We start from the raw sequence: 14,430 nt of genomic DNA on the forward strand, positions 1-14,430 counted from the left end.
TTTTCTGCTCTTCCTTGTGTCTTTCCTCTTCCAACTTGGCATTGAAACCTTTCGGAATGCAGCTAGTATTTTTGGAGCGAAAATGCTTAAAGCGCTGTCCTGCATAGCTTAAGCCTCAGCAGCAAGGGGCAAGACGAATGGGGCAATAATACAAGCTCCTTTGTCTGCACACACCAGTACAGGAAATATGGTCAACGCGTCAATACTTCGTTTTAATCCTACTACTCTTTATTTGTCCCTGTAGTGTTTGCAGACAGGTGTTAAAAGTATCAACGCCTTTTGAAGGCTATACAGAACAACAGAACATTACGCATCTAGCAATTGAAAACTGGTGACCAGTGCTTGCTTGCTCACTTTAAGGAGGAATAATGGCTCAAATGATGGCTGCGTAAAGGGATGAATCCCATTGGACGGTAGTAGATTTTCCTCAACGGTCTCCGTCGACTGCCCGGTAACCACATTTGGTTGTACTGGCATATGCATGAGACGGAGCCTATCTTTTTTCTAAGATCTGGGGGAGCCCGGATGGAGTTTTGGTCTTCCACTATCGACTGGTATGCCGTCCCATCTGTCAGCTGTGAACGCTATTGAAGGAGGTGACCTATCGGAATCCACCATCATAACGCTGGGAGGACTTTGGACTGCAAGTTCTGAGCACGTGTTTAAAGGCTATCCAATCCAACAACACTTGATATATTGTAACAATGCTCCCATCAGCCCAAACAGTCATTTTCTTAATGCCAACTCTGTCTAGGTTTTCTAAGAATCAGTGGGTAACTTCACTCCATCCGGGTAACTATGTTGGTACTTTCCTGGGCTCCAGCCTAATCTCCATTATGAGTCGCCCACTCAGTATCACTCAGTTCCAAGATGGATGTCATCCGTGCAGCAGTATCTTCAACAATAAAACACCACCCTTGCAGCCAATCTAGTCAAACAGCTTCTGCGCTAAGTCTGGAGCATGTCTTGCTGTGAGTGTAGCTCTAAGCGTAGCTGAGATGAGCTTAGGGGAAGGTACAGAAGAGGCAGGTCCTATGCTTGGTGGTGGCTCAGGTGACTAGTATGGTCCGAAGGCTGGGATTTTATGTTCCACAACTGCCACGAGTTATCCCTGTCCTGCTCCCAATCCAATTGTATTCTTTGATCCCATGATCTAGGGTGACCTCAGTGCTACCTTTCTCAGGGTGCTTCTCAAACACTCTCCTGCTGAACATTATTACAGTGCCTGGAACATGAGCATCATTTCAATGCCTACGTCCATCAGCATCCCTTTCTCCTCTTTTGTCCAGAAACACTGGCATCCCTGCCCAATTATCACATGGCGCCATTTCTGATAATCGAACATGAATCTACAGATGTCCCTCTGGATGGGTATACCCCACAGGGTTTCATGTCATTTCATCGTGGGATGTTTTTTCGCCTGGGTTTTTAGCGCAGATTTTTTAACAAAAAAAATGTATTGCATTTTTTATTTTTTATTTTTGGGGGGACTGACCTAAGCCCCCATCCCCTTTCATTTTTTTGATATTCTCAAACACACACCTTAAATATATATTTGTCTACCCCCCTAAAAATTCGATATGTTTTTTTCATTAAAAGAATCACGGTAAAAAACCTGCAAAAAACATCCCACGATGAAAGGACGTCATACCACCCCAAAGAAACAAGCATTGGCAATGCAAACAGTTTGGGCTTTGTGTAGGCATGGGAAAGGCACTTGCCAGGCAGAGCCATAGTGGTGATAACTGGCCACTGATTGTAGCAGGTGCAAAATGGTGTGGATACCTGGGCACCTAATAGTAGTGCCTGGCAAAGGCCCAATACTTATGCATAAACCAAAACTGTTGGCTTTGGCAACACTGTGTTTTAACAGGAATTCAGGGAAGGACATGCAGAGTGCTTATAAATTGAGTGGCTGAAGGCATAAGACATTTGTATTTCACAAGGAGCATGATTTTAACTCCAATTAGGTCATTAACTCTCAGAAGACTGCTTTGAACAAACACTGGCAGGTACAAAGTGAGGGGGAGAGGAACAGTAGCGAGGCAGTGGAAAACACAGTACAGAAGGAGGGAGGCACGCTGAAAGAAAAGTCACAAAGAACAGAAAGCTAGCAGAAGGACGTGTGGTGGCCAGAAGGCTAAACAGAAAGCTAGCAGTATGAGGTGTGGTGGCCAGAAGGCTAAACAGAAAGCTAGCAGAAGGAAGTTTGGTGTCCAGAAGGCTAAACAGAAAGCTAGCAGAAGGAAGTGTGGTGTCCAGAAGGCTAAACAGAAAGCTTGCAGAAGAAAGTGTGGTGGCCAGAAGGCTAAACAGAAAGCTAGCAGAAGGAGGTGTGGTGGCCAGAAAGCTAAACAGAAAGCTAGCAGTATGAGGTGTGGTGGCCAGAAGGCTAAACAGAAAGCTAGCAGAAGGAAGTGTGGTGGCCAGAAGGTTAAACAGAAAGCTAGCAGAAGGAGGTGTGGTGGCCAGAAGGCTAAACAGAAAGCTAGCAGAAGGAGGTGTGGTGGCCAGAAGGCTAAACAGGAAGCTAGCAGAAGGAAGTGTGGTGGCCAGAAGGCTAAACAGAAACCTAGCAGAAGGAAGTGTGGTGGCCAGAAGGATAAACAGGAAGCTAGCAGAAGGAAGTGTGGTGGCCAGAAGGCTAAACAGAAACCTAGCAGAAGGAAGTGTGGTGGCCAGAAGGCTAAACAGAAAGCTAGAAGAATGAGGTGTGGTGGCCAGAAGGCTAAACAGAAAGCTAGCAGAAGGAGGTGTGGTGGCCAGAAGGCTAAACAGAAAGCTAGCAGAAGGAGGTGTGGTGGCCAGAACGCTAAACAGAAAGCTAGCAGAAGGAAGTGTGGTGGCCAGAAAGCTAAACAGAAAGCTAGCAGAAGGAAGTGTGGTGGCCAGAAGGATAAACAGGAAGCTAGCAGAAGGACGTGTGGTGGCCAGAAGGCTAAACAGAAAGCTAGCAGAAGGAAGTGTGGTGGCCAGAAGGATAAACAGGAAGCTAGCAGAAGGACGTGTGGTGGCCAGAAGGCTAAACAGAAAGCTAGCAGAAGGAAGTTTGGTGTCCAGAAGGCTAAACAGAAAGCTAGCAGAAGGACGTGTGGTGGCCAGAAGGCTTAACAGAAAGCTAGAAGAAGGAGGTGTGGTGTCCAGAAGGCTAAACAGAAAGCTAGCAGAAGGAAGTGTGGTGTCCAGAAGGCTAAACAGAAAGCTTGCAGAAGAAAGTGTGGTGGCCAGAAGGCTAAACAGAAAGCTAGCAGAAGGAGGTGTGGTGGCCAGAAAGCTAAACAGAAAGCTAGCAGTATGAGGTGTGGTGGCCAGAAGGCTAAACAGAAAGCTAGCAGAAGGAAGTGTGGTGGCCAGAAGGATAAACAGGAAGCTAGCAGAAGGAAGTGTGGTGGCCAGAAGGCTAAACAGAAACCTAGCAGAAGGAAGTGTGGTGGCCAGAAGGCTAAACAGAAAGCTAGAAGAAGGAGGTGTGGTGGCCAGAAGGCTAAACAGAAAGCTAGCAGAAGGAGGTGTGGTGGCCAGAAGGCTAAACAGAAAGCTAGCAGAAGGAGGTGTGGTGGCCAGAACGCTAAACAGAAAGCTAGCAGAAGGAAGTGTGGTGGCCAGAAAGCTAAACAGAAAGCTAGCAGAAGGAAGTGTGGTGGCCAGAAGGAGCCCACACGATATATGCTGGAATCTTCACTAGTCCGATGCCGGGTCCTTGCTTAGACGGCCCAGGGCACCAGCAGTGGTGATGCCAGTTTCACGCCAAGAGAAGAGCCTTATCCTGAAAGGCCAAGCAGCCGCCGACGTGTTACTGGCCAGGTGGAGAAGAGAGGGAAGGACCGCGGTTCCTTCAAGGGAAAGCAGATTTCTTTATTTTCTTTGATTTCCCACTTCATGACCTCAGTTCTGCCCTATTGCTTAGCTCTCTTTTATCTTTTCTGTTGGTTAATAAAGACCCTCGCCCCTCAGACCATGGCTTTGCCTTGCTGGATGGGCCAACAACTGGGCACGCTTCAGAGATGTCTAACTCACCTACAACCTCTGTAATAATAGCTAGCTTCCTCTCTGCAGCTAAGAGTTTCTCCTGGTCTGGGTATCTGTCGGCAAAAAGGTGTACAGCTTTTTTCTTACCATGTAGCCTCATCTTCTCCATGGTAAGCAGACGGAGCATCATGACACAGGCTCGAACCTTTACACTGCAACCTTCTGCGAGGCACAAACACAACGTGACCCTAAAAATTTCAATCCATCCTTCTCAGGCAATTGAACAGTAAATTACACAAACAACGCCGCTTCAGAATCCAAACTTAATACCACCTTGACTGCGATAAAACAATGTCCCATTTAGAAGCCAAAGCATCGCCGCCTGGCCTTGTACAGCATCACGGGTCTTCTCTGCTCATCACCTAGGCAACGCAGCAGCAGCGACTCTGCTATTACAACATCCAAATGAGCAAAGGAATAAGCTCATCGGGCCTGATGGCGATTCTCGCACTGTACATGAGCCGTCGCTGAACATTACAATCTCAAGAGTAGACACGTGCCTGGGAAAGCAAACGCCTCCATTAAGGACTAGCAGCTGTCATTGCCAACCAGAGAATTGAGCCTTTAACATGATAAGCTGCGAATTCAAGACAAATGCAAAATACGATGATGACTAAAGCATCCTCCTGGCCCTTGAAAGCTGTATATTGGAAGGCACCCAAATGATGGGTGGAAACTGCAGACGGTACAATGAAAAACCCGAGTAAGAGGGGAAAGCCCAAAGGAGAGCATGGCTCTTCCTGCAGGCCCAGAACAAGGGCATTGCTGGCGTGCTTCTGAGGCAGGGGTGCAAAGCCACCAGAAATGCTTCTATGAGCCGCTGCCACCGCTGACGCCTCGGGGTGCATGCATGTTCCCCTTGATCCACAACACAGCACTGCAGAGGATGTGGCAGTGACTGAGGTACTGGGCTCGCCCTCTAATTCAATTCACCACCGTGCTCAAACACGCCTGCAAACAGATCAAGGGGCACATGTATGATATGATAGGTTATTTATAACGCGTTTAATAGCAGAGGTTTCTAAGTGCGGACCCGGGGATCGAACCTGTTTTGCTTTCTGTCTTCTTGCTTCCAAGGCGAGCACACTGCCCCTGAGCTATCCTCCCGTGACTTCAGGGGTGGTAGCGCTTCAAGGAAGGCGTTTCATCCACTGCTTCAAGGTGAACCTTCTGCAGTAGAGCTTTAGCATTTCTCGGGTTCACAAACCCCACTGTCCATTGGGCCTGTTTGTCAACAATTGCAAAGAAGAACAGCTTGTATCCCCCGTGGGCACTTAAGGTAAAAAAATATATTTAAAACACTGACATGTAATCTGGTTTAACAATTTTTTTCCAAAAATGTTCAATTCTGTATAGTTGCTTTACATTATTAGGGTTTATCATCTCGTTTTCACACAAGATTAATCATTTGGTTAATCATCATAAGGTAAATCAATGCTTGTTTCGTGTCTACAAATTATGCTTCACCAGGACTCAAAAAGTCCAAAATAACAACAGTGTATTAGTCAATATCTCTGTTCTACATGCTCATGTCTCTGTCAAATGTTAAGAGTGTTGATCTTGTCAGATGAAAACCGAGACCCCATAGATTATATCAACAATACATGGTTCACTTTTTCTAAAGTCCCCCTAATAAAATAATGAACAAATCGCAGATAGACCCGTAGTTGCCGCTCAGCCATAATGGGCGACATTGTTGGCTCTCTCTATCCTGCCCGTTTGTGGAAACAGAGAAATTGATATGAGGCCGGGAAGCCCAAAAGGAAACACACCAACACAGGTTACAAAGGACATACAAAGCGCTTTATTTCAAAGTTACAAAGTTACCAAAGTCAATTGACATACGGATAGCTATTCGGCCCTCTGACTAACACGCGAACCTTCAACGTAAGGTTCGCACTGAAAGTGGGAGAGACCGATCATCGGGATGCTTGGGTTTTTATACGTTTTGTCCTGTATTGGCCAGCCCTCTCGCAAGTTAACCATTCTTGGAACTGTGGCTAGGGTTCGTAGCCAGGTCGAACACACAATTTACATAATTTGATCAGTTCCGCTGATACAGTTACATATTTACACACAGGTTAAAGAGAGGACAAGGTCTTAGTTCGTGACCCTAACAAGTGGCCTGCGGACATATTGTTTATTCACGTGTGCGGAGGTCACCATGGCCGGAGTCTTACTCAAAATGTCATTCGGCCTCCATTTTGTGATTCAGGGTGACTTCCACACTGCAAGAGTACCTAAAATGGCGGCTAGATCCAAGATGGCGGCTTACACAATACATTAAGGTCAAGACCTTGCCGCGGAACCTATGTACATGGTGTTCTTTAGACAGCTTGGCGTAGGCCAACATACATTCAAACAATGCGATTGGGGTCACAATATTATATCGATTTCCACACGTTGTCTGGAATCACTGTGTGCAATCTAGCTGCAGTGTATTGTACACCGCAGAGTGGTCCGTGACTCTTGTACTTCTATTGAACTGCCTTTCCCAGCTACACCGCTCTCCTTAACATATCGGCGGCACGTTAGTGCCGGCCGGTTGTCGCCGGTTCTCATCCAGCTCGGCAGGTGAGGGAAAACACTGGTAAGAGCTCCCATTGTTCCTCCTCCTTATCATTCTGTGTGCAATATGGCAATTGTTTTGCTTGGCGCCACAGTTATGAAGCCTGAAAGCTGCATTCAGCATATTACACACACTTCTGACATGGCCTCTGGAAGCCCTCCTACACTCATTGCCAATATAGGCAACAACACTGTGCAGGAAGACCCACCTACCAATGCTATGTTAGATGGTAAAAATGATCTAGGTAATGATATGGCTGCTGGCCTTAGGCCCGTGCATTTTGCACTAATTAACACTAGATCTCTGATCAAACATGCTATGGAAATCTGTGATTTCTTCCGAAATAATCGCATAGACGTCTGTGCTATAACTGAAACCTGTGTTCATTAAGCGGCAGGTCCAGTGCTGATGATGGCAATACCCCCTGATCATAAAGTCCTTAGAGCTGATCGGCTGACAGGAAAAGAGGGGGGAGGCTCTTATTTTTCATTCCCCTCTCAATATTGGATATCTGAATGTTGAAAATATCTTTGATGGTGAATTCCTACACATGAAGTGGGCCATTGATCCCAATAATACCTGCAACATATTCTTAATATACCGTCCTCCCAATATCATGCCAGAGATTTTCTCACTGCTGTGTGAGCGGCTGTCCTTAGATTTGGAGACCAAGTACCACGAATATTCTGCTGGAAGACTCAAATTTAGATTTTGGTGATCTATCTGACTCACATGCTAGAACCTTCCAAATCTCGATACAAAGCTTGGGGTTCACTCAGAACACTGTGAAGCCCACACATAATGCGGGCATGATTCTGGATTGGGTAGTTACGCATGGGGTGCAGGCAGAAAAGGTGGAGGTCAAAATATGCCCATGGTCAGATTGTCTATCAGTACATTTTCAAATAGTTCCATCTGTATATAGGCAGAAAAGTACAGATGCCCCCAAGCTTACCATTGCCTCTTTTTGTCCATTCTTTGAACCTATTCTTAAGGCCCTTGATAGCTTTGAGTCATCCACCCAGCTTGTATCAGTCTATGATGATACTATGACAGTGGCAGTTAACACTCTAGACCCATTAAAGCAAAGACTAGTTATGTGCCAGCCCTCAAAACCGTGGTATACCCCAGAACTCCAAACTCTGAAGTCCAAGAAAAAATGTGCATTTAAGAGCTGGAGAACGTCATCATCACTGGTGGATAAAGTCAAATACTCTGAAGCAGCCAAATCCTACAAATTCGCAATTCAGGATGCAAAGAAATTATTCTAAAGAGTTGTTAAAAATTCTCAGTGAGCTTTAAGATCCATGCCCTGTCATTTCACCAGTGATAAGAGACACTATTTGGTGTATGGATATCCAGAACTCCCTGAGGCAAAAGATTGCTAATATCAAGGAAGGACACTGTGCCACGCCTTCTGTCACCCAGGATCCATCCGCGATAGCCAGTTCAGAACAATCGCACTCATCTCGGCCTATCTTCAGGTTCTGTGAAATATTGGAACCCAACATGCTTGAACTATTGGTGAAAATTAAACCCACAATCTACGAGGCTGACATCTGTCCAGCCACCATTGTCAAATCATGTGCGCAGATGTTAGCGCCTCTTATCACCAGATTTGTCAATCTTCCTTTGGGGAAAATACTGTCCCATGCTCTCTTAAACAGGTCTGGATTTCGCCTCTCCTAAAAACTTCACTGGATCCCAACATACCCAGCAACTACTGCCCAATTACTAATTCACCCTTTCTTTTGAAAATTCTTGATGAAGTGGCGTATCAACAAATTCAAAAATTCCTAGATGTACATAACATCCTTGGTTCCAACCAATCTGGGTTCAGAAGAAATCGCAGTACAGAAACCACTCTCCTTGATCTGAAATCGTCCATTCTTCAGCATGCGGACAAAGGTAAAGCATCTCTGTTGATGCTATTAGATCTCATTGCAGGTTTTGACCTTGTTGATCATACCATCCTAGCCACTAGGCTACAAGACACTGCCCACTTCTCTAGCGAGGCGTCTATTTGGGTCCTTTCCTTTCTCTCCAATCAGATGGCGAGAGTCTTTTTTGAAGACTCTATGGTAGAGGGATATGTCCTGGAGTGTGGGGTGCCCCAAGGTTCTTGTGTGCCCACAATGCTCTTCAACATCTTTACTCTCTCCCTCTTCAGCTGCCTGGATGCAGAAGGCGTTGGGTATGCAAACTATGCAGATGACACTCAGTGTTTCTTTCCTTCTTCTGGCAACCATGAACTTGATTCACAGTCCATTAATAACACTTAGAACTGAATTCATGAATGGATGACTATTAATGGCTTGGTACTTAACAATGGGAAGACAGAGATTATGCTGGTAGGCACAGCCTCCAAACTGTGTAAATTGGTTCCTGCGTATGACACCTTTCAAATCTCTGACTGCCCCTTAACAACAATTCCGAAGGTTAAAACTCTGGGTCTGATACTGGATTCTGAGCTTACAATGAAGGCGCATGTCAACAGCCTCATGTCGCGAGCCTCCTATTATGTCAAGCTATTGGTACAGGCAAGACCATTTCTTGATATGGCAGACAGTGCTACAATGGCTTGTGCAATCATCGGCTCTCGCTTTTACTACTGTGCTAGTCTCCATCGGGGTATTGGAATGACAGATATTAATAAGCTACAGGTGGTCCAGAATAATGCAGTCAGGGCAGTGACTGGTCTTCGCAGATCAGAGCATGTGTCTGCAAGAAGAAGGTCACTCCACTGGCTACCAGTACAAAAGTGGATTCCATTCAGGACAATGTGCATTACGCATGGATGTCTATATGGAAAAAGTCTGACATATCCAACCAAAAGGATTAGGTGATTGCCGGTTAAGTGAGCACTACAAACCACCAACACAGGTCTATTTGAAACTTCTGCGGCTAAGCTCTCCCACATTCAAAGTAGCTGCTTCTCAGTGGCCGCACCCCGGCTATGGAATGCCCTTCCACCGGATCTCAGATTGTGTGGGGCAGTTTCAATCTTCATGGGTAGGCTGAAGACACTTCTGTTTGAATAAACTTACCTTACTGCTTTACCTTCATCCCCCTGGACTCTACGGCATGATTGATTGATATGTTCTCTTATTTGTTCTGTTCATTGTTGTCAGTTTTGTACCAGCGCATCTATGCCCACGGGTGTCGTCCCAGCACATTACAAATAAATTAAATAAATATATGTTATGTATTTTCTTCCAGGTACAGAGCTCATAACATTGCATTCTTACCGGACAAAATGCTATCTGTTTAAGGAGCATCAGAGTCCACATAATTAATGTTTGACATGTGACTGGCTTGGCCTTAGCCTTGCTGGCCTTTCAAAGGTCATTTACCTACATCCATGCACCCCCCTATTATTAAATAAATAACCTCAGTAGTTCTTATGAAAGCAAACTAAGAAAGATGAAACTTAATGCACCCCTAATGCACGAATGTCTCTTCCATGTAGGCTTTTTAGAGGTCCATGTCTGTTATGAATTCCCTTTATCGTGATATTAAAAACCTCAATAATACACAATGTGTTGACTTCTACATGATGAAAACCAGACCCTTTGCATGCCTTACTGGCTCTGCTGATCAGTCATGCAATCATACAATTCCCCACTTAAACTTTACTAATTTGATCAACTTCAGAAGGATTAATTATTGAGACCCATATTCAAACCTGGCACGTGTTGGTTACTCACAGATCGCTGTAGTAGGTGCACTAATCTACTGAGATATCTTACTACAGAGCTTAATGTTCTGTCCTACTTGGATAACATTCACATATGCCCAGTGCTTCATTCCTCTTGCTAAACCACCCTCAGCCTGAACCTGCCAAAGATCACCCAAACGTTCCTAAAGATGTAAGGTTATTTAAGGAGATTCAGGCAGATTTAGGCTGGAAGACAAATCTGCAGGAAGCCACGAACCTACCTAAATCTCACTTGGAGATTCACAGGAACCTGCAGATCACTTATGAGAAAGAAAAATAACTACAACAGATGACTTTGAATGGGCAACAAGTTAATACAAATCCTCCTGGAGATATACCATCTGACATTTTAAAGGCAGCGGACATTCACCCAAATGGAGCCACTGAACAAGGTTCAGAATCCGTTGTGCCATCATACTCAGGTAGTATAGTGCAATCAGGCACGGGTAGTATAACTCAGTGGAAATGCTCACTCATCTTGGAAGCAAGACGACGCAGAACAATACAGGTTCGAATCCTGGGTCCCCACTTGGAAACCTCTCTGATATTAAGCGCGTTATAAAAATCAATTACAGTAATGATAATTATAATTATACTCCCAAAGAGGAGGATGACTACAATCAATTAGTTTCTGGAAAACATCCAAGAGCCTCAACTACTGTTGGAGAACTATGTAGGTGTTGGCAACTACCAATTTCCCTATGAAATTCTTATCAGAATTCTAGGGTTCACCTTGTCCATCCCCTTTGGCCCAGTAGCCAGAATCTGGCAAGCAATTTCCCGTATGACATGAAGATCATGTGCTCTAGCACCTTGAAGCGTCTCTTGTGCTAGATGGAATTTCCAATAAAGATCTCAGACCAAATAACCTGACAGGCTCAGAAAATATGGCAAAATACTACTTTATTCTACAATTTAATAAAGCAGGGCAAACTATCAGACATGGGACTGATGCTTGTGCACTCACACACAAACTTGATTATACAGAGGTTACATACCCCAATATGTGTCATCTATGATGTCATCCTATGTGTCAAATTACAAAACCTATTGAAGGGAAGTATTGGTTATGGGAACATATGTACCTAAGGTGTAAGGCACCCCTTGAACTACCTCTAAATATGTATAATACTGAGTATAGCAGAAAAAATGGCAGGCAGCGGATTGGCCTATGCAACATTGTATAGCATGTTGCCCCATGGACTCTGTGATTGGTTGGCATTCCCACCCAACCTCGGACTTTCAGCTCGTTAGCAGCACATAAGCAAAACGAAACTCAGGTGGTTGAGTCACATCAGATTACTCCCCACTTTCCCAATTAATTCATCATCTCTCATCAGTCCAGCCATAAGCCAAAGTTTCCCGTCTGTTGTTCACCTTGTAGTCTTCTCTCTGTTCTGGGACATTTGAGGGAGTGTAAGCACATCACTATCTTCATCCGAAGCTTAATGAATAGCCCTTGTTTACGACTTCTGAGTCACGAGTGAGGAGACTGCAAATTTGTCAATTTCAAACTCCTTTTTACTACTGTTTGATTTACTTATACTAGGTGTTCTTGCTCCACTTGGAATCCAGGGACTTGCTCACTCCATCTTGTATAGACCTTATCCATTGTTAATTGTCCAATACTTGGCTTTTGCAAATGTTTTCTTTTTCTTTAATCTAAAAGAAATAGGCCTTACGTACATAGCTCATTCGTCTTCCTCCCCTTGTGCCTTGCAATTATTCCTTAAATAGCACCCTTGACCTCAGGCCAAAACAGATTCCTCTTTATTTTGCACACAAAGCTATTTCTCCAACGTCTCCTGACTCTGAATCCCTGGTCCATCTCTGAGGTAGCTGAATTGAGTCTTGACACAAGCCGACGTGCATCTGTAACGCGCACCTGATTCCCGTAGAGGCGCCGGTCTTGACTGGGCGTATACCGTATCTTCAAAGGTGATGTGTAACACACGGCTGGCTCTTTGGGCTGGACCTCTGTGCACTGTATGTTTGACTCGAAGGGTAAGATGTCTGCAGATAGAAAATATGGGATTAATGAACTGGGTTATTGAATGTCTCTCTCTTCTTCCCTTTCTCTTCTCCTGTAGAACCCCGAAGGTTAACGCTCTCACATTAGGTAAGTGAACGCCGTGCTCTCCATCTGCCTTGGGGCAGGGTGCTGTAACCAGTTTCTTCACTGGATAAGGGGAGCAGGTCTCTTGACTTCAGAGGACTGCTGTCCGTCGTTTACTGCACGAACGGTAAGTTTCGAGTAATTCTAATGTCTTTAAAGTCTTTAGTAATGATGTCTCTTGTTTTGCAGGGTTCCGGCGATGGTGGATGACGGGCTGAAGTGAGTTGAAGATGGAGCCCGTGTGATGAATAGAAGCGCCTGGAAGCACGTAAGTAAGCGCTTGTTTCCTGCTTCACAATGCGCTCTAACTGTCTTTTTATTTTGCAGGTACAAGTTCAGAGCGGCTGCAGGGTGCCGGAATACCCACTGGGTTAGATGTGGAAAGGAGTAATGGCACGTGAGTATTAAAGTTCCCCAATGTCTTCAAACGCACCTTGTTTTGTCTTTCAGATGCGGGATGCAGCGCCGAAGGCCTCCGGAGCGTGCGAAGAGTTGGTAAGCTTTTGTCTTTCAGATGCCGGAATGCAGTGTGAAGACCTCCGGAGCGCACGAAGAGTAGGTAAGCCTTTGTCTTTCAGAATGCAGCGCGAGGCGTTGGTGACAGCCGATGGCCCAGGTAAGTGAAGAGCTGTCACTGAAGACCGTAATGCTAACCTGTTCTTTCTTGTCTTTATAGGTGTTGCTGAAGACTGGATTCAGGATGGTAAGCCTTTTTCCTTAGGCCCAGGATCAGATGCAGAAGACACAATGAGCGTTCTGCTGCAGAGGATGCAGAGTAACGCAAAGCAAGATTCATCCATCGGGTGTGGTTTAAATAGCCTCCTGTAGTGCTTAGGTATCTCCTTCCACAGCCACGCCTAGGTAAGAAAAGAGTTCCTGCTTTCCAGAAGAGTTCCAGTGTTCTGAACCTAGGGAGTGGCTCCTGCCCCACCCAACAGGAAAAGTAGTTCCAAACAGAAGAGGATCAGAGGCTCAACTGGCAGGCAAGTAAGCAGCATGGTCTGCTGCAGGTAAGTCCACCCAAGCATTATGAGCCCGGCGCTTCCAGCGCTGGGACTGGGCATATTTATCAGCCTGGTGCCACTGGCGCCAGGACTGGGTCCAAAAGGTCCCAATTGGGACTGGTTGGCACTCGGAACCTGGGTTATGAATCTGCTTCCAAGGGAGTTGGGAAAACCCTGACCTTTTGGAAGCAGAGATCATGACAGTACCCCCCCTCTAGGCCCCTCCCAAACCGGGCTTCTCCGGGGGTTTTGGCTTGTCAGGAAATGTTCGGTGAAATCTTTTGATTAGGCGAGGAGCGTGGACATATTCAGCAGGTTCCCAGGATCTCTCTTGGGGGCCATCGCCTTTCCAGTCAATTAGGTAAAATAGTTTAGATTTGGAGATCTTGGAGTCCAGAATGCTTTTGACTTCAAACTCGAGTTCCCCATCAACTAGGATAGGTTTTGGAGATTTAGTTAGTCGGGTTTGAGGTTGCACAGGTTTTAATAGAGAGACGTGGAAGACCGGATGTATCTTCATGTGCGGGGGCAAGTCCAACTTGACCGCTACTGGGTTTACTATGGTAGTGATGGAATAGGGACCAAGGTATCTTGGGTTGAATGTGCGTGGCCCTTTTAGAGGTAGATATTTGGTGGATAACCAGACTTGATCCCCTACTCGATATTGAGGGGCTTCCTTCCGATGTTGATCTGCTCCTTTCTTGTATTGTTCTTTAGCCCTTTGAAGGTGAGAAACAGCTTCCTTAAAGGCTTGGGTGATTGTAGAATGCAGGTAGTCTACTGCTGGTGTTTCAAGATCTTGGAGGGGATCCAACTCCGAGGTTCGAGGGTGACTGCCGTACAAAAGAAAAAACGGGGTTTTCCCAGTTCCCGAATGGACAGAGTTATTGTAGGCATATTCGGCTATCCAAAGGATGTCTTTCCAAGTTTTTTCAGTTTGTTGCAGCATGCAGCGTAAATACTGTTCCAGAGTTTGATTGGTCCTCTCGGTTTG

The 14,430-nt window shown here is 45.4% G+C and overlaps 1 protein-coding gene across 1 annotated transcript; it reads left to right on the forward strand.

The window, feature by feature from the left end:
• Window positions 1-2,160: 2,160 nt before the first annotated feature.
• On the forward strand, window positions 2,161-3,111 carry LOC138448038 (axoneme-associated protein mst101(2)-like). Its single transcript, XM_069604577.1, has one exon. The coding sequence runs from the start codon at window positions 2,161-2,163 to the stop codon at window positions 3,109-3,111; it is 951 nt and encodes a 316-aa protein (XP_069460678.1).
• Window positions 3,112-14,430: the final 11,319 nt, after the last annotated feature.

Source organism: Ambystoma mexicanum, chromosome 3q, assembly GCF_040938575.1.
Source record: "Ambystoma mexicanum isolate Mex_15411 chromosome 3q, UKY_AmexF1_1, whole genome shotgun sequence".
In the NCBI taxonomy this organism is placed as follows: Eukaryota; Metazoa; Chordata; class Amphibia; order Caudata; family Ambystomatidae; genus Ambystoma; species Ambystoma mexicanum.

Excerpts from the sequence above, each read along its gene's own strand:
- LOC138448038 (XM_069604577.1), top strand. The coding sequence starts at position 2,161 with ATGAGGTGTGGTGGCCAGAAGGCTAAACAGAAAGCTAGCAGAAGGAAG.